This window comes from Triticum urartu, chromosome 6 (assembly GCF_003073215.2).
Source record: "Triticum urartu cultivar G1812 chromosome 6, Tu2.1, whole genome shotgun sequence".
Taxonomy (NCBI): Eukaryota; Viridiplantae; Streptophyta; class Magnoliopsida; order Poales; family Poaceae; genus Triticum; species Triticum urartu.
In genome coordinates this window covers 379,815,734-379,834,912 of record NC_053027.1, presented here as the reverse complement: position 1 = coordinate 379,834,912, position 19,179 = coordinate 379,815,734, and the positions used below count along the sequence as shown (strand labels likewise).

General features: G+C 43.1%; 1 protein-coding gene across 2 annotated transcripts; it reads left to right on the top strand.

Annotated features, from left to right (window-relative positions):
* The first annotated feature begins 11,475 nt into the window (after positions 1 to 11,475).
* LOC125513609 lies at positions 11,476 to 17,863 on the top strand. Of its 2 annotated transcripts, none has more exons than XM_048678768.1 (5): positions 11,476 to 11,644; positions 11,727 to 11,868; positions 11,974 to 12,096; positions 12,182 to 12,266; positions 17,107 to 17,863. In XM_048678768.1, the coding sequence occupies exons 1-5, from the start codon at positions 11,556 to 11,558 to the stop codon at positions 17,274 to 17,276; spliced, it is 609 nt and encodes a 202-aa protein (XP_048534725.1). In that variant the 5' UTR covers positions 11,476 to 11,555; the 3' UTR covers positions 17,277 to 17,863. The 2 variants fall into 2 exon arrangements, with proteins under 2 accessions (XP_048534725.1, XP_048534724.1); XM_048678767.1 differs by having other exon boundaries at positions 11,477 to 11,644; positions 11,724 to 11,868.
* The last annotated feature ends 1,316 nt before the right edge of the window (positions 17,864 to 19,179 follow it).

Sequence of the window (19,179 nt, the reverse complement as noted above, 5' to 3'; positions counted from 1 at the left end):
TAGCAACATACTAAACGATCGGGTGCAAAGCTAATGGAATGGGTCATGTCAATCACATCATTCTCCTAATGATGTGATCCCATTAATGAAATAACAACTCTTTGTCTATGGTTAGGAAACATAATCATCTTTGATTAATGAGCTAGTCAAGTAGAGGCATACTAGTGACACTCTGTTTGTCTGTGTATTCACACATGTATTATGTTTCCGGTTAATATAATTCTAGCATGAATAATAAACATTTATCATGAAATAAGGAAATAAATAATAACTTTATTATTGCCTCTAGGGCATATTTCCTTCAGAAGCGTCCGTTCGGCGTCCGCGCCGACGCATTTCCGGCGCAAATTTGGGCCGCAAATGCGTCGGCGCGGACGCGACGCAGACGTGATTTGGGTTTGGGTTGGCACGTTGGGCCATCACTTTTGTCCGTGCCGACCCAAACGGACGCAGGCGGATGAAATGGGTCGGCCCTTTGGAGTTGATGAAGAGTTGCTTTTTATGGAATGAGTTGATGAAGACATCGTCGGCGTCCACAAACTATTCGAACGGGCCCACCACTTCATGCAACAGCTGGTATGACTATGGCGCTGCCACAAACGACGACACTTCCATCGCTCAGCAGGCCCCGCAACGTGCTCCATTCCATGACCGGCGGGTCGAAGCGGACCGAGTAGACCTCCCCGTAGATGACGTCCACCAAGCAGAGCCGCGAGAAGAGCGTGGCCGTCGGCACGCAAGCGGCACGCGCCATGCAGCCCGCCCACGGGAGCCGCGGGTCGTACACAAGCACGCGCAAGCGCACGGGCCTCCCCGTCGTGGCCTCGAAAAGAAATAGCGGCTCGAGGGTGTCAAACACGCGGCCCTCGGCAGCGGTGTCCAGACAACGACCTGGAGGTACGCAATGAAGGCGGCGGCGGCTCCTCTAGCACCTCGGCGGCGGCAAAGGAGGATAGATCGGCGGCGGCGTGGACGTGGTTCCTGTTGTCATAGTGAATAGATCGAGGGCGGCCTCATTTTTTTGTGCGAGGGGCCTCGATACAGGGTTTGTGGTCTGATTTTTCATGCGAGGGGGGATGTGGGAGGAGAGACAAAAACAAAATCAGAAAAGTTACCAAATCTCTATAAAGAAACTGTAATTTTGCCAGTATGAAAAGATTAATTAATGTGATTGAATGATTTATGGTAAGGTTAATTAATTTAGATTTGATCTTTAAAGATCGATCGTGATTGATTTTTTCACACAAAGACATTACTAAATAATTTGCGTCATTATGAAAAGTTCTGATCTGTTTAGAATTTTTTTTCTTGTGTGAGAGGGTGACGTGAAACTAAACCGGTGGTGGGGTGGGGGAGGGGATGAAAAAAACAAGTCAAAAAAACGGACAAAAGTGATGGGATGAAAAAACCTGAACGCAATCATACCAACTGCTCCATCTCTACTCCTAACTAGTAGAACGCTCGTGCGTTGCCACGGGCCCATGGAACAATAAACTTAAGCAAACAAACATTATTAAAAAATATACGCTAGTTCACAATATGTCGCATGTGGCTCCAAATATCACATTATACTTGCTCATATTCAAAATCTTGATGAACATATTTATCATCATGATTGTCTTCTACACATCTAATGATGACAAAGGCGCGATAAAGACTGACCTTCGAGGCTACACTTCCCTTCTTCACCCAACTTGGTCAAATAAATACCGCTCTCATCCATCCTAATTTATATGGCACACACAGATTTCAAAATTAAGTTTTACCATCAACTTGATACTCTAAACGTGGGCTATGTGCACACAAAATATTATCAGCATTGGATGAAAGCCCCGCTTTAATATGAATAATGAAACTGAGACATACATCATTTGATAACATCTACACATTCAACAACAACTGAATCGAAGAGCGCTAACTCTGCTCTACTCTACAACATGTGTTACCTTCACTATACGTGACAGACTGTTCAGTAGCAATCACAGAACAACACATATTTCGTAAAGGAGAAACTGTTCGGTAGCGACCAATCACAGAACAACATATTGTATAAGGGTTAAATAATGTTTTTGTTGAAACTTGTATACATATTATTGACATATTTCAATAGTCATACACTGCTTGCACTGTTTTAGACAGCAAGCCTTTGCCCTTCTTCTCCCCATCCTTGCATAAGACACCATGATGGGATTATGCCTTCCTCTCAGTGTCGTCGCGACTAAGACATGAATTTTTTCATCGTATCTCATTTTTTTAGTATCTCTGTTAGTACACAAAAGCTGAAATGGCATCCGCAAGTTACAGAAGAATCATGTGGCTTTGGGTGTCGCCACCACAAAGAAGCAGAATACATGAAGAGTTAAAATTAATGCACATAAAGACTGAAACAATACGATAATATCATTTTTGTTGTTTCTACTTTCCTATGAGCGTAGGCCGCCATATTAGATCAAATATCCACCTACAATCTAAAGAATACAAAGTTGAAGTTGTGATGGAGCAGTGAGAATTTCTACTCAAATCATTAAGACAGCATATGCTAATTAAATGTAAAGTTTAGCTTAATGACGACCATAAATCTATTGGAAGTGCATTTGTTCATGGATGTTATGTAGTAGCTTTCAACTAATAACAAAAATACAGAGATAAGATTGTACCTCCAATAGTAAGATCGGCCAAGCAGCAAGCTTTCAGCTGTCAGTCAAAATGCAGTTGATGTCACAAACAAAATCATCTTCTTGGTCCAGAACATAGGAGGAGTTTACCACAAGAGCATCTTATCCTTAATGATCCAAGTTCTTCTCTTGCATGAGTGGAAAAGCATGGAATATGTACATGCACAATCAGAAATACTACTTAGGGTGCTAAATATCTTTGTGTTGGACTTCCTTATGAGGATATCACTCCAATCATATCCACTAAGCTCTAGTAAATCTAAAGCATGATGTGAGAAATATCAAGCGGCCGGCACATGTTTTTCCTCAATTTATGATGAGCAAGTACAAATGGCAATGTGACCATTCCAACAGATCAAAATATTTTGGTTCTAGTGATCACTTAGAGGCGCATGTAGTGGCTGATCCCGAAGGAGATGTCCCCGAGCGGCCACTTTCCTAGCGTCTATCTGTACGCGGATGACACATCCTCGCCGCCAAGGCCTCAGGTTCCCTCTCCAGCCATGCATGCCTTGTCTTCCCCCTCAACGTCAGTCTACCCGTGCCACAGAGATGTACTTGTAACAATCTAGTCACTACCTTTCTACGGAAAGGCTTGATAAATAAAAAGGAAAAATAAGGTATAGAATAGAAGTCTCTCATACTGCTTTTCAAGAGTGGCTTTGAGATGTTCACATTAATTATCTTAACAGAGCAGCATGGAGTCCTCACATTCAAAATTTGTACAAAATATATGAAATGCATATCATGTCTCTCACTGTGGAAATGAAGCAATGAAGAATGAGGCAGTCAATTGAGCAGTGCATCAAACACACACAAAAAACTATTGTCGTCCACATCAATGTCACTGATAGTAACACTAAAATATCATTTTTACCCTCTAATAAGAGCTATGAAGCAAAACTACAAATTTCATTTTTTTGGCGCATAAACAGAAGGGGAAACCCCTGTCAGCACTAATCTTGACGACGGCGTGGAGCGGCAAGCTGGCGGAGTCGCGTTCGTGCATAAGCAGCGTCCAGGGCGTTGTGTAGCTACATGCATGTTTGTTTTTGCTGGGTCAAGCGGCTGGTGTGGGCTGCCCACGTTCTAAGGATGACCTTGCATGTAGCTAGCAGGTTGTTAGTTGGCGCATGGGTTAGTGCATGGAGCGTGTGCTGTTAGCGGCCGGTTACGATGGGTAGTGCGTGCGTGCGTGAGGCCAACGCCTGATGAGTCTGGCTATATAAGCCATGTATTGGTGTTGTGTAGAGTGCCGAGTAGCTAGGAGAGAAGTAGTCTTCAGTAGCCACTGTGTTGTTGGGCGCCGGTATGAGCCGAGCCTAGAAACCAAAGATGAGGTAGTCTCCGCCAGGACCGTGGTATGCGCCCGGTCGGCTGTGAGAGAGCTCCTCTGGGTAGGCTGCGGTGTGTTGCCGCGTCCGGGGTATGTGCCCAGTAAAATAAGGCCGTTCGTGCGGCGGGGCGTATGTGCGCCGGAAATATCTGTGTCCCTCTCCTTCCACTTATGTCCGAGCGAGTGTGAGAGAGAGCGACAACAACAACCCCTACTGTAATTTTGTATTAAATAACAAAGGAGAAAAACTATAGAATAATACTGTACTACATTTTGTAAGATCTAATTTTGGCAAAACCGTACATCTAACTTAGGATCATAAGAGCCATTTGCATGAGGCACATCCATCTCGTGCCACCATCCAACAACTTCTTGAAACAATAACATGGACGTCAATATTGCTCTCCACCTCCAGATCCTTACGAAAACGGATGCAACTGCATTATGGCATACAAATAATAATAAGAAAAATACATTCTAGAGTCATGGTGCAAGCGCAGCAGCTAAATCATTTTAATTATGGTAGGTCACATATTGGTCTCTGTACCTGCAAAATGTGAACTACCAAAGTCCTCTGGCTTCTTGCCCATGCCAAAAGGATCATAGCCATAACTGGAAGTACAAAGGGACGACAAATAAGTTTGTTGACATGCATATCACTTACTCTCTCTGTCTCAAAACATAAGACATTTTTTGGTGATTACAAAAACATTTCGATCATGCAAGATGCAAAATGCTGCTAAAGTTTATCACATTTGGTTAGCAAGATTGATCAAACAATGATTCTCTGCAAAGATAAAAAGTAATTATCTCAAATAATTAACCCTAACTCATTTCGTTCTTATTTATTTATTGGGCACTTCAGGTAAATGCATTGATCAAGCAAAATAAAAATACTTCATCACATGCTCAGTGAAAGAGTTTAGTATATGTAGGCTGATTTACAATGTTTTACAACTTACCAGAATATGAGGTGTCATGATGGATACTTCTTCTTCCTATAGCAAGTGACAACCATTCTTGTAGAATTTCAACAAAATTCATATCTGACACTCAATAGGGACAAAGTTGTTTAAGTACTCCACGCATTAGCAAAGATCCTATCGTTTGATTGCAAAAAATAGACGGGCGCAACAACACGCGGCATTATGATCTAGTTGTTGGTAAAAATTTCCAAAAAAATTTAGTTCGATCAAAAAAATTAATTACAAAGTTCTGTGATTAAAAAGATTCGAAAGATATAATAGTACAAGAGCAAGCCAGGTCAAGAATACATGATGGGATGATGTAATAATTAATCCATTGCCTAGTTCAGTAAGCAGGGCTTCAGCCTAATTCATGTTCACAAAGCAACACTGTTCTTTGCATTATTATTCTACGTTCTCCAAATATGAACAGAACAATAAATAAAGCAAGTTAGAAGGAACCAAGAGAAGTTCATGTGGAATGGCAAGATAATTACGATTGTAGGCTTTTAGCGTTGGAGGCTAAAACAATTTTCCAAGAAATGAAACAACATGCCCATGCAAGGGGCTGCACTAAGGGCAGTAGTCTTGACCCGGAGGCGATACCTGCCGCCTCAGGGTATTCCTTCTCACCGTGCTTCACGTAGCGTCGCAGCCGCCGAGCCAGAGGGTGATGGAGAGGCGCACGTTGCGTCGAGCGAAAGAGGACGATGAGAGGGAGAACTCTTGATGCCCCAGTCGCGCGCCATTGATTGCGGCAAGCTAGACGAGCGCGTATATAAGAGCTCATCCTCCATAGCATTGGTTTAGATGGGCGTCGGGTTGCGGTGAAACTCATCGATGCTCGTGCTCTCCAGCTCCTCCACGTCCTCCTCCTCCCCTGTGACTGTCGCCATCGCCACTGCCACCACAACCTTCTCCGGCTCGTTGTAGGCGAACTGAGCGACGGCATCGGCACCGGAACCCTACACATACGGTTTGGGAGGAGATATTGGCCAGAGGGAGAGGGGCACCGAATTTGTGGGGGGTTGGGGAGGGGTGTTTATCCTGAGAAGAAGCTTTTAGGAAAGAAAGCGATGGTGGAGAAAAAGCACTATAATTGGAAGGAAATGCTTTCATAATAAGATTTGTTTGTCATGATTTACAGTTAATCTCCTTAAAATCCCTTATTTGTTTCCTGCAAATTGTTGTTTGTTTCCTAAAATAAATTGCACTAATGAGAAGGATCGGTTGATTTGTAAAGTTAGATCCGTAATCTTTTGTATGATAGGAAAGTGCTAAAGAAAATAGTGGAGAGGAAATAAACCAATGGATAAGAAAACCAGCATGGAAGGAGGTGGTGGGAAGTGGGAGGAAGTAAAACCAGACGAAAATAAAACCGGCGTACCAGGCTACCAACTGCTGCATTAGGAGTAGAGATGTCTGAGTTGGTTGAATAGTATGGTTTATTTTCGTCCCACCACTTACAACCGTTTTTTCGCTGGTTTTTTCGTCTCCCCTCCCACCACCACTCTCCACATTGGTTTATTTTCTCTTTATTTTTTTAGCAAAGCAGCACTTTCCTAACATATAAAAAATCACGGACTAAACTTTTCTAATTTATTGAAATCAATCAATCTCTCTTATTAATGCAATTTATTTTAGGAACAAATAACGAGTTTTCTGGAAACAAATAAACCTCATCATGAAAGCATTTATATACCAATTTAATTTGTTATTTGTTTTATGATTTTTTTGTCGTTTTTTCGTCACACCAACATCCTCGTCCACGGGTTGTTTCATCCTGTTTGGCAAGCAAACGGTTCCGCTCAGAGGCAGCCTGCTCGGAAGTTAGGTTTGTGTGCCGCCGCCGTCTTTCTGTTCGACGCCGACCTCCCACGGGCGCCGTCTTCCTGGAAGATGACGACTTACTGCGACTTCGTTGGCCGCACCCATCCCCGCCTCGCAATCTCTACTCCCAAAAAGGAGTCCGCGATCGTGATGGTAGGTCATGGTACGTCGTTTGTTTTGATCGTTTTGCTTCCAATCATACATCAGATCTCTTTCCTTCACCCAGGTCTCTCCTGATGGAATAATCGGCAAATTATCTCCCTGTTTTCTGGTAATAATGCAATCTCTTTGCATAATAATCCACAGTGGAGTGGAAGAAAAAAGGAGTGTCGCCTTCTCCCACCCCCTCCACGCCGCCTCCACGTCAGTGATGCCGACGCCCCCACCAGATGGACCACCACCCCATCGGCGACCCCGGCGGCCTAACACATGACGACCATTAAACCTAAGCACCCCCCCCCCTCTGCCATGATGCCCTAGCCGTCGCATGTCCCTCCACCGGGAGCCTCACGGCAACCGGGGAACGGGATCCAGTGGCGTCTTGGAACAACGAGAGGTGATGGAGAGAGGCTTGGAACGACATCCAAATATCCAGTAGTGGCCTCTCATCCGCCTAGGTCAGGTGGTTATTTCCTATCCGCTGATGCACTTTGTAACAAGGCGAAGCTAGGTTGGGTCAGGCTTGGGCAGGCGTAGCTTGAATAGATGGAGCGAAGCGGAAAGTACATCAGGTATGCAGCTACGTCGGGCGAGATGGCTGTAAAAGAAGTGGACGAGTTCTCGAAGATTCTTTGGCTTGCCGTGTTCGTCGGGCTCTCTTACTAATTTGTTATTGAGCATGCCAACTTACTGATTTGATTTGATAAGTTGGCTTCGGGAATTGGCGGTTGGGATTGAATGAAGTTGTTAATACAAATTCTTTTGGTGTGTGCTAATGATATATCCCTGAATCTGCATCTCTATTGTTTGTGTGTCAGGGCTATATTTGTGGTGGATAAGGCTGATGGGCATTGATGAATTTCATATAGAGCTTATAGCATGGCAAGGGAGAACCTTGATTTCTATCTCGTGTTACGTCTTGTACCGGTAATGTTTCATGCTGTGGTGGACCACCAAATTTTCAGAAATATAAGCATTAAGCATCAGAGCTTTCTCTTTCTCAGCATGACAATTGATGTGGTTGTGAATGAATCATAGTTTAGATGAATATATACTAAAGCTGGACTGAATAATTTGGTAGCTTGCCCCTAGCCCCTAACTGCATGCGCACATGTACATGCTAAATTCTGTAGCGTGTTTTACCTTTGAGTAAAAGGGATCAGGTAAAATGTAGATGTAAGAATATAAATTTTCATAACATATACAAATTTCAAATTTATATTCAGTCTCGTGGCCAGTTCAAATACTTCTCTTTTGATGTTATTGGTGATATAATAAATTGGCTTTTTAGTTTTTCACATCATTGCAATTTAAAATAATTTAGTCCACACTGTTTTGGAGATTAGTTTCGTCGGCAAAAAAATTACGAATTGAATTGGATGCACATATACTGGCACACTCACTGATATTTACTAGGTGCACATTCACTTTCCATGTTAAAATTATGTTAGAGACCTGGCCTTTGTAGCAGTAAGTAGAAAGGAGCAGATCAAGGAAGAAAAGAACAAAAAGATTGGGTATAGGCAGCTATAGCAGCAGCAGGTAGACTCAGAGCAGAGGAGGATACATGATTCATGTTCAATTTACAATCTGCCCAAAAGCAACCAACATATAGAGTAAGCAAAAGCTACTAAAATAAAAATCAATAAACACCTACATGCCGGCTCCTCATTAGACACAACCAATCTCATTACTTGGTCCGTTCGGGGCCAGTGATGTGCGCTGGACGCCGACTGGAAGGTCGAAGCTTCCTCCTATTTACCTGTCGGCTTTCGTTCAGCGTAGCTTATAGGCCCTAAGCATCTGCAATATGCAGGCCCATGAAAAATAATCGATAGATTGATTCTCATTTATGAAATATTTCTATTTTTTCTATAGGGGCTTATCCAATAATACGTTGAAGGATACGGTCCCGCATCCTCTTAACTTACACAGTTGTATCTGGTTTTCTTCATGTGCATAAACATGTGAGCGTGGTATGGTTATGTGTTATGAGTCAATGAAAAAATGATTATTTTCACAACCTATCTAGCAACCTATGCATGAAGATTCTAATAGGAGTAATACTATAAGATAATTTGCCAATTTTATTGAAACTTCGTGGGTTATCTTTTAGTTTGTTACTTGTAGCTATCTAATTCAATCTGCATATTCAATTCGTAAATGCATAGATATTGTTGTCATATACTTACTCTTTCTTTAAGGCCACCAATAATAAGCTATGCTACATTCCTTTTATATTGTTTCATCTGTATTTTCATATGTTAATGCAGCTTTACTGGAAATCCAATAAATAAAACCTCGTTTGGTATTGAAGAATAAATAGAAGATGAAGCAACTTGCACCTATTATCTAGTATTCCTTTTCCAATTCTAATAGTACTTACTTTTCTTGCCTTATAAATATGTTGGGCCCGTTCGAAGTGCAGTGGATGCGGTTGTGTTGGCATCGGGCGGCTGCGTGTGGGCCAAGTCCTGGCCAGATTCGACAGGTTTGTAGCTAGGATTTAGCTTGTGGCACGGGGCGTGGACAGAGGACCTCTAGGTCTCTGGTGGGGAGTGATCTGCCACGGCGGCTTGGGCGTGGCAGGAGTGGCTCCGGCTTGCCTGGTCTGTTCCAAATGGGATCCAGCTGGTGGAGGGCTTGGGCGTGGTGGGATGTGCATCCGGCCTAGCGGTGGCGTGTTGGCTTTGTTCAAGTCGTCTCCTTTGGCGGCTAGTGTAGAGCGGGCAACACGGGGTGGTGGCGGAGACCCTTGCAGGTCGAGGCGATGGGCGTGGTGAAGGCGGTGCAATCCTGTAGAGACATCAACATCAAGGATCTGACGGCCTGGTCTTGGATCTAGGGCTCGTGCTCAGGCGGACCAGATCTAGGCTCGAGGCAGGACGGTGGTTCCTACTTCGGACAGGTGTGGTTGGGCTCGGTCAGGGTGATGCCCGCGTGCAGCAAGATTTCTCCTTGTGGGCACTAGGCGAGGTGGAGGTGGTCGTTACGTTGCCATACCATCGAGTGCATCGGCGACGATGGTCACAGACATGGCGTCATGATTGCTTTTGGGCCAAGGTCACAGGGCTATGGCCGAGGCTTGCTTCACGGCGGTCAGCAGCAGGCAATGGATCCCCCCCTCCCCCAGTCCACCAAGATTGGCTGGGGAGGCAAGTGTGGTTGGTTCCTACCGTGGAGGCGCTGACTCAGACCCAGTTTCTGATGCTCGGCTAGCAGTGGATGGGATAACTCTGCTTCTTCTACTACGGTTCAGTCAGTTGCCATTGAATACTTATTCATGTTGTCTATGCTTTGAAACAGTAAGAAACATAGTTGATTATTCACCTTTCAGGGTATATCTTTTATAATATTTCTTATATTCCACAAGTTCTGGAGCTATTGAGTAAGTATAAATTGGTTGAACAAATTGAGGATGCTCGTGAAATTTTCTTTAAAGTTCATCAAATCCCTTTCACAATGGTTAAAATAGATTGGTTTCAGCTATTTCTCAACAGATTTCGAAGCCATTGGTTAGTTACTGAATAATAATTGACATGTTTTTTGTATACATCTTTCTTTCTTGGTTCTTATTTAGCTGTTTTCAGTAGGATCAAAGTAGATTTGGAGCAGGGTGACGAGGTAACATACTAGTGACACAATGACCAAAGAGGTTTTCATTTAGTTATATTCTGTAGAATCGAAGTGGAAGGGCTTGTGGAGGAGAAGATGTGATGACAATGATGCAACAAAAGCCTTAGGGTATCTCTAACACCGACCTTCAAACCGCCAGCAACCCTCCGGATGTGTTCTTCCATCGGACGCGGTCCTGTATCGGTCCGCAGGCCAGTCTAGACACGCTTTTCCCCACAAACGGAGACAAAGTGGGAGGGGGGCCTTTGCGAGCGTACGGACCGCTACCATGCCCTGCTCTTGACTACCCTGACTCACCCAAACCCTCTTCACTTGCCCGTGTGCGTTCCCGACGGACGCCAAATGTCCTGCATTCATGCCACTGTAGAGCGGACGCTTCGCAATGACGCAGGCCCAAAGCGGATGCTGCATTTCACTGGCGCCGACATTGGAATGGCGCGCACGTCATTTCATGTCCATATGCCCCTTTTTCTTACTATTTTTAGTACAATGGGGTGCCTTATATCTAATATCTTTTATGGTGTTTTACTTTAGACGGCGTACATAGTAAGAGTGAGACAACAAGATGATGACATAGAAGTTACATGTAGAGTCAAGAAGAACAATTAAGAGGATAAATGATGTATGGGAAGTAAGGGGCAATGATTAAGATGCTAAATGATGTATGAAAAGAGAATGTGATGGACGTCAAGTTCAATGAAGCCAAGTTCAATGAAAAGGAGCATGATGTTTGTTAGAATAGAGAGAAAAAATAATTGTTGGTCCGTGACAACACACGAACAGTCAATCAACTAATTAAAAATAGAGATTAGGAATAGAGATGTCATACTACGTATGTACTCCCTGTGTCAAAAATGCTATTATGGCACAGACGGAGTAGAAGAATTTATTCAATAATCCTACGAACCAAACAGAAGACATCTCGCCGTCGCCGAAGAGTGCCCCGCCGTGCGAATGCCATCTCCGCCGCCTTCACTCTCATCGCTATGCCGCTGCCTGTGCTTCCTCCTGACCATCCTCTTCCTGCTCTCCTCCGCGCGCAGGTGCGCTTCTTTCGTTGCCTCCATCCGCGGCTCTTCCTTGTACTGTGCGCCAACACCTCCCCCGTCTGTACCCCCGCAGCAGCCTGGAGGAGGCCAGGGCCCTTAGCGTCGGCGATGAGCTGGTGGGCGAGACCATCCCGCTTCGCTACGGCCGGAGGCTCTACAGGCTCGCCGAGCTACGGCCGCCCGCGTGGTACGAAATCAAGATCTCCTACCCGACCTCCGTACGATCCTGCCCTTCCCATCGACTGAAAAAGAAGAAGATAAGAAACCTTTTTCACCAGTCAATTGCAGCTTCTGGCTGCTGAAGGCTCTGCTTGTGTTTATAGATACCGTCCAGCTTCTCGATTCGCCTCGTGAACGGTCCTAATGCCGTTGAGGATTTGGGGAGTAAGAACAGGAGGTTGCTCAACACGGAGAAGATAATTTTCAAGGCTGAGAGGACCAGGCCGGTTGGTATTCAGCAACTCTTTAACCAGATCTGTTGTTAGGCTGCGATGATGATTTTACAATGTCTGTTTGTGACCGAGAATTTAGGTTTATGTTCTTGTCATGGTGGAGCCTGAGGGTGTGGTTGCAAAGCCAAATGTGCCAGAGCGAGAGCTTGCCCTGTTCAACATTGGTATGCTAGTGTTGTTTCATTACAGTTCATTTTCCCTAGTGATATTCAGAACTGAATAGTCATTGGTATGCTAACGGTAGTGTTTATATATGTTTCCTGTTTCCGCTGATATTCATTCATATCCAATTAGTCTAACTAGGACAGAAATTTTAGTAACTGTACTGACCATGCTGAGCAAACTTACCATTAGATTGGTCTGGTATGTAGTTTGGTCATTTTTGTGCAATCCCATAGAATGAATCTTAGTTTTCAGCAACATCATTTATTTGAAATCTTGGCTGACCCTACTCATTGCTCAATGTTTGTTACCCGGTTTAACTAGGAAGAAAAGGTCAATCCTAACAGGCTTAATAAGTGCTTGAAATTTGGATAACACCTTTCACACAACAAAATAATTTACCGATTTTGTACCTTTTCTTCTTCGAATAGGAGGTTGCACCCCTGGCCTCGGCATCGAGCAATGCACACTGTCTCTTTATTTATTGGTTGGGTTTAATACAAAATTATCTCATCATAAAGACTGAAGCAATACACCCATGCTACAACTCATGCATCAAAAGTCTACTGCTAAGCCGCCATCCATATTGGGGAAATAAACCCTGTGCTTAGCAAAACTCGTCCATATCCACTAACAATGAGCACACACTCCCACAAGAACTTGCGTCTTAAGCGGTCTATCAATACCCAAAAGTCAATTCCCGAACATATTAGAAATACTTCTATGCGGCACAAGGTTCAAAGCCACAAAAATCTCTCACCACACTAATTGAGCAAAGGGGCATGTGAAGAATAGATGTGGCATCAGTTCTTTTTTACAAAAGCAATATGCTGCCTCCCTTCCAAGTGTGTTTCGCCAAATTATCATTTGTTATAATCACTCCGAGCAGAGAATTCTTGTGAAGGATAGCCTGACATACTAATGTATACTACTAGTTAACCTGTAATACTAATGTGTATGGGTGAAGGAGATGATCTGCAGCCTGAAAATTTAAATGATATAGACATAGGACTGAGATCCAGTGACTTCACTTGGTGAAGTCATGTTGCAACTTTAGGCTCTTCATCTCCATCCAAAACAGATCCAATGGTCCATATCACACAAAGGCAAAAAGTTCACTTGGCCAGTTTTGCAGCCCAACAGCGACAGAACACTGCTGGTAGGATTCAGTTAAAACAGATTACATGCCAACTATCTAATCTTCATTTCTGAATATATAAACTGCATGTCTATAGCTGTTTCAACATACAGGAAGCGAGGTTATCATTTGGCTGTACCTTCCACTTAGCTGAAATAAATAGATCATACATGCACATACATATTTTTACTGACAATACTCATGAAACAGATTATATAGTAGCATTTGACATTGAAAGGCTGCATCATAGAACATCCAAATGCTACAGCAAAAAATGCCAATGTCGAGTAGTCATTCAAGTACACAAAAGCAGGCCATTTCACTTGTACACTTAGGCCAAAAGAGACTATGGTTAAACCCCAAAATATTGTAGTTAGTCCTGTCCAAAATACTACCTAACCACTTTGAAGATACTAGATCAGATCATCATAAAGATATGATCGTCAACTCGTGAAGTTGTCAAGAGCTCGGTAAAGCTGCCGATTGCATCATATTCTTGACGCTTCTCACTTTCTCCCATGGGACTCCCTCCTTTGTTTGTGCCATCGTTCTCCACTTGCACTTGAGGTTGCTGGCTATCTTTTTTCTTTTGTTGTTGCTGCTGCCAATGTAAATGAGAAATCATTTTGTTAGTTTAGCAATGAATAACAACTCATTATAGATACATACTGCAGCTTACCTTTGCTCCTTTTTTTGTTGTTGCCGCTGATTTAGTTGGCTTTCGCCCCTTGCGTAACTTCTCAAACCAAGTTAGCTTCCTTCTTAAATTTTTAGATGGAACCTCCTTTTTCTTCAGTCGTGCTGAACTAAGCAACTCATTGGCTTGCTGCACATTTGGATCAACATTTTCTTGGTCATTGGAACATGCATTTGTAGCACTCGTAGCTGATGCATTGAGTTTATCCTCTAGTTGTGGCCAAACACAATGCATTCGCTAGCAGCAAACGACATTCGGGAGAGTTGGCTATTTTATATGCCATATCATGAAATTTATGAGACATGTCTTTGTACCAAAGTTGAGCTTCCAATTTTGGATTTTCTACCACTTTCCTTCCTTGCCTATCATGTATACTTCCATTTCGTGCTTCTCTAGTCCATCTCTTTAGGACATAGTGTGGTGGCAATGTCTTTACATTCATCAAATCAAGAACTTTCAAACTATGTCCACACAATATTCCCGCTCTATGGAACATTTGACAACTACATGAAACTCTTTGGTTCAAAGGATCACCAACCACTATGCGCTCCTCCTCCTCCTCATAAGTCAAATCACCATGCAACCTCTCAATAGTAACAGCGAATTTGTTATTTTCATCCAACACTCTAGTGCAAGCAGCCATGGATCTTTCATATTCACTTTGGAAAGCTTCAAGAATAGTCGGAGTGTACACTTTGCTTGCTTGCACCAACATCCGTGTGCTCATTTTTATTCTTGGCAACTTTTTTCTTGCCTCATATTCCGATTCCAATTCCTTTCTTCTTTTTACTTCAACTGTTCTCTCAAAATGCATCAAGAATCAAACAATATGGAAATCAGATTTCAAATGGTTCTTCAATGCCGCTTGGTTCGCAAATGATTTTTTTGGTCACGGCAAGTATATCCAAGGTTAATCGGTCCACCAACTTGACGAGAAGCAAACTCATGTGCAGCTTGTGGCATAATGCCGGAATCATCAGCGGTTTCAATTTCAAAAGCTTGTCTTTCTGAAATCTTTCTTTGGGATATCATCAAGTGGCGAGTTTGTGGCAATTGCAGCAAGTGGTTGTGTTCAAGCACAACCTCGGTTACTTCATAATTTCCGGCCTCTCGATCCAATTGAAAACACATATGAGCTTGGCAGTCAGTTCTTGTTTCAGCTCTAAAACGCTTTGGTGCACGATCAGTTTACCCTTTTCTTTGACGACCCTCGTTGGAACAAACAAATCTGCATGAACCAACCTTACCATCAAGTCTACTTTTATTTGTGTATGTCTCTCACATCAAAGCCGGTGTGACCCCCATATGCATCCCAAAATGCCCAAGCCTCATCTACACTTCTGAACCTCATACCAACTTGAGGTATTCCCTTACCAATTTCTGTCATCCCACAACACTGAAAATTGTGAGGCACAACAGAATTCTCGATTTTCAGAGCAGAGCACTCGTGCTGATTTCAGTTACTCACACCTGAAAAAAGTTCAGTTAGTGACAATATTAGTATGCTAGAGTTCAGTTAGTATGCTGGAGATGTAGTTTTACTTACATATCACTAAAATAAATCAGTTTCAGTTTAGTAAAGTTAATTAAAATATGACTAACAGTAATCAGTTTTACTTAGATATGACTACATGTACTGAATCTGTACATGAGCCTGATCAGTAATCAGTTTGCTTATGTACTGAACCTGATTGGTACTAGTATATGGACCTGTACATGTACTGAACTTGTACGCCCGGCCAATTGGCCATGCCAAACCTCATGAGCTACATACATGTACTGAACTGGCCAGCAGGGACATGTAAAATTACCTCGCGGGCGTGACGCTGATGGACTTCTCCTTCAATGGCGGCAGCGATGGACTTCCCCTTGGCGGAACGATCTTGTAGTGGCGGCGTGTCCCTACTCCTCTCCTCCGGCGGCGGCCGCCCCTGCTCTCCTCCAGCGACGGTGCGACCTCAACTGGATGCGGAATGGCAGAGGTCCCGCCCGACGGCAGCGGCGGCGGCGGCACGCGTGGCCCTCGTACTCCTCCGGCGGCAGCCCGCCCCTCCCTCTCCTCCAGCGACGGTGCGGCCGCGTGGCTCCTTTTCCTCTTTGGTGCGGCGGCCGGCGCGGCCGCGCGGCTCCTGTTCCTCTCCGATGCGGTGGCCGGCGCGGATCCCTTGCTCTCTCTCCGTGATGCTGCAGTGTGGTGCGGTTCCCCTTCCTCTCCGATGCGGCGGAGCAGCGCCGTCTCCCTGTACGACACGCCGGCGCGGCGCGGGAGAGCGAAGCAGATTCCGGCGAAGTGTTTTCTTCAGTCCGCCCTCGTCCAAAACTGCGAAGTGCTGAGGGCTTTTGCCTTTGTGTGATATGGACCGTTGGATCTGTTTTGGATGGAAATGAAGAGCCTAAAGTTGCAACGTGGTGAAGTCACTGGATCTCAGTCAAGCCACCAAAAGTAACCAAATGATATAGACATTCATAGGTCACTGGCTTTAATGGATAAAAATTCGAGAGTGGTCTTGAGAAGTTGGCCCTGGTAGAGATCTTGGGTTTATACATTATGAATTCCGACAGAAGCAATTCTCAGTTGGAAATATCTAAAATTGGCTCTTGAACATTGGTTCTATACACATAAGCAACAATAACTATAAGTAGTAAGTTTCCGTATTCACAAAGCAGAAATGTGCAGCTTATTTACTCTGAGACCATCTGATGACATCGATAAGTAAGCCCAAACCTGTCTGGTAAACTGTGGCTTGCGCATATTCAGTGGTTTCTATTATAAATCATTCACCGTCCTCATCTCACAAAAGGAATTTAGAAAATTGCATAGCATGAGCTTCACTGAAAATAGTTCCAGTCATTCTCTTTGAATTTGTCAAATTATTTAGATCTGGTTATGCATTTCTTTGCTCTTGGCCATCATTGCCTGGCCCTTGTATAGATTAGATTGATAGTTTGATGCAAGCACCTAAACAGCATGTCTAATACAATGTGTGTGATTTCCATTGTTGTGCAGTTTGCGACGAACTTTTGCTCGGGATCCCACATTTTGCCTGGTGGGTGGGAGCTGCAGCATTAATTTGCATTGTGTTGGCATCAATAGCACCATATTTCCTCCCGCTGCACAAGCTACTTAACTATGAAGCTGCAGAATTGAGCAGCGTTGATGCAGCTAAGCTTTCCTGATAAGGCCGAAATGTGAACTATGAATGTTCAGTTTTGTATAGCAGGCTAGTAATATACATCGGTACATGTACAGATGTGGAGTTTTTAAGCTTGAGCTCAAATGCTCCCGTGTGAACAGTAAATTTGAAAAAATAGAAAAAAATTCAAAAAATTCTGAATATTTTTTGTGGCAAACTTTAAAGAATGTTTGGAGTGCATGCGAAAATTCATCACAAAATCACATCGGTGCAAGGCGTGGTAGAAAACAAAATCGATACTATGAAAATGTTACTTTCAAACGCATTTTGAGCGCTGATTTTTTTTTACCACGACTTGCTCCAATGTGATTTCATGATGAGAATTTGCATGCACTTCGAACATTTAAAGTTTGCCATAAAAGAAAATCAGATTTTTTTGCTTTTATTTTATTTTATATTATATTTTTCATGGCAGGAGCATTTGAGCTCGAGATTAGAAGGATACTTTGGCCAACCTTCTTCTTTCTATATTTTTTGCATCCTATTAGTCGCAGCTGTACACAAATCTGATGGCGACTGCACCCTAGAGTTCAGCACTAGATAATTTTTGGCTATTTTAGATATCTATCACTCCATGTGGCAAACCTCCAAATTTCCCATGAATTTTAGATGTCATTTTCCATCTTCATTTTATTATCGTGACTCATAATCAAGATATCATCTTGATTGAAGATCTTTTATGCCCTAATGATCTGGAAACATGATTTGACGTTGACGCTACAAGTTTTGAGTACTCTCATCTTGTTACTGTCTTTTCAGCCATACCTTCCTGCACTTCACAGCCTCTTACTCTACCATGCCATTAAACACATTTTCAGGGTTAAACTTTGCCATACAAGTGTGACTACTGTCTATGGCTATTGTTTGTGTCATTGCCACAATTATGGCATGCCACACTTTCTTAGGTCGCTTCACATGCCGTAGACTCAAATCTTGCCACGGTTACAGCCACCAATTTCACCGAGCTATTTGTGGCTTTTGACAACTTAGTAGACAAGGTGTGGCAAGGTTCTGCTAATTTTGTTTACCCCAAAACAGTAAAGAGTTTGCTACTGCAATTTTGTATCAAGTAAAAAAAAAGTTTCATGCACATCTGGAAAAAGCTAAGAAGCTACAAGGAAATACTTGTGGTAAAAAGGGAGCATTATGGAGTGCTGAAGCCATTCGGAAAGAGGTAATTTGCGCAGAGGACCATGGTAATATCTACTTCTACCCTGTGCTTCCAACACCATCCAAAGAAGGTTTTTCATTCTGAAAAATGAGACCGTTTCTAGTTTTCCAGATCCTCCAGATTGCAAGAATGATGATTTCCATTGGAAAAGGGGGCTTGAGGAAGTTGAGATTGTAAATTTCATCAATATGAGAGATGCCTCTGTTTATTAAGGGTCAGAAAATATTCCACATTGTTCTGCAGAAGGGCAGTCCGAGAGATGGAGAATGGGGTTGTCCCAAAGGAGATGCAGAAGGTGCATGTTTTTTTCCCTTTGCAGAGGACTACTCGTATTGATTTTATCATGTAGAACTAGCCAAAACTAAACTTTCTGCTTCAGTTTTTTAGCCGATTTGTGCTTAGCAAAGTACTATAAAGAAACAAAGTATCAAAAACTAGAGTAACTAGCAAATATGCCCGTGTGTTGCAACGGGAGAAAATTATTAGATGATGCAGAAAAAAAGTCTGGATCAAATGCCAGAATGAGATAAGGACTTTTAAAATGTCATTTCACAAACTATGTTTAAGTCATGTCATGACGAGATACGAGACTTTTAAAAAGTCACTTCAGAAACTAAAAATGCGATGGTCTTATCACGACTTGATTTCCTAACGCGACATAACGAAATATTTTTTTGGCTGAGCAAACTGCATTGATGGACCCTGTCTGAACTAG

What these genes read in the sequence shown, in the direction of transcription:
- LOC125513609 (XM_048678767.1), top strand. Translation starts at nt 11,556, where the DNA reads ATGCCATCTCCGCCGCCTTCACTCTCATCGCTATGCCGCTGCCTGTGC. An exon ending in AGATCTCCTACCCGACCTCC is followed by an intron (nt 11,869 to 11,973) that starts GTACGATCCTGC and finishes TTGTGTTTATAG; the next exon opens with ATACCGTCCAGCTTCTCGAT. An exon ending in AGGCTGAGAGGACCAGGCCG is followed by an intron (nt 12,097 to 12,181) that starts GTTGGTATTCAG and finishes CCGAGAATTTAG; the next exon opens with GTTTATGTTCTTGTCATGGT.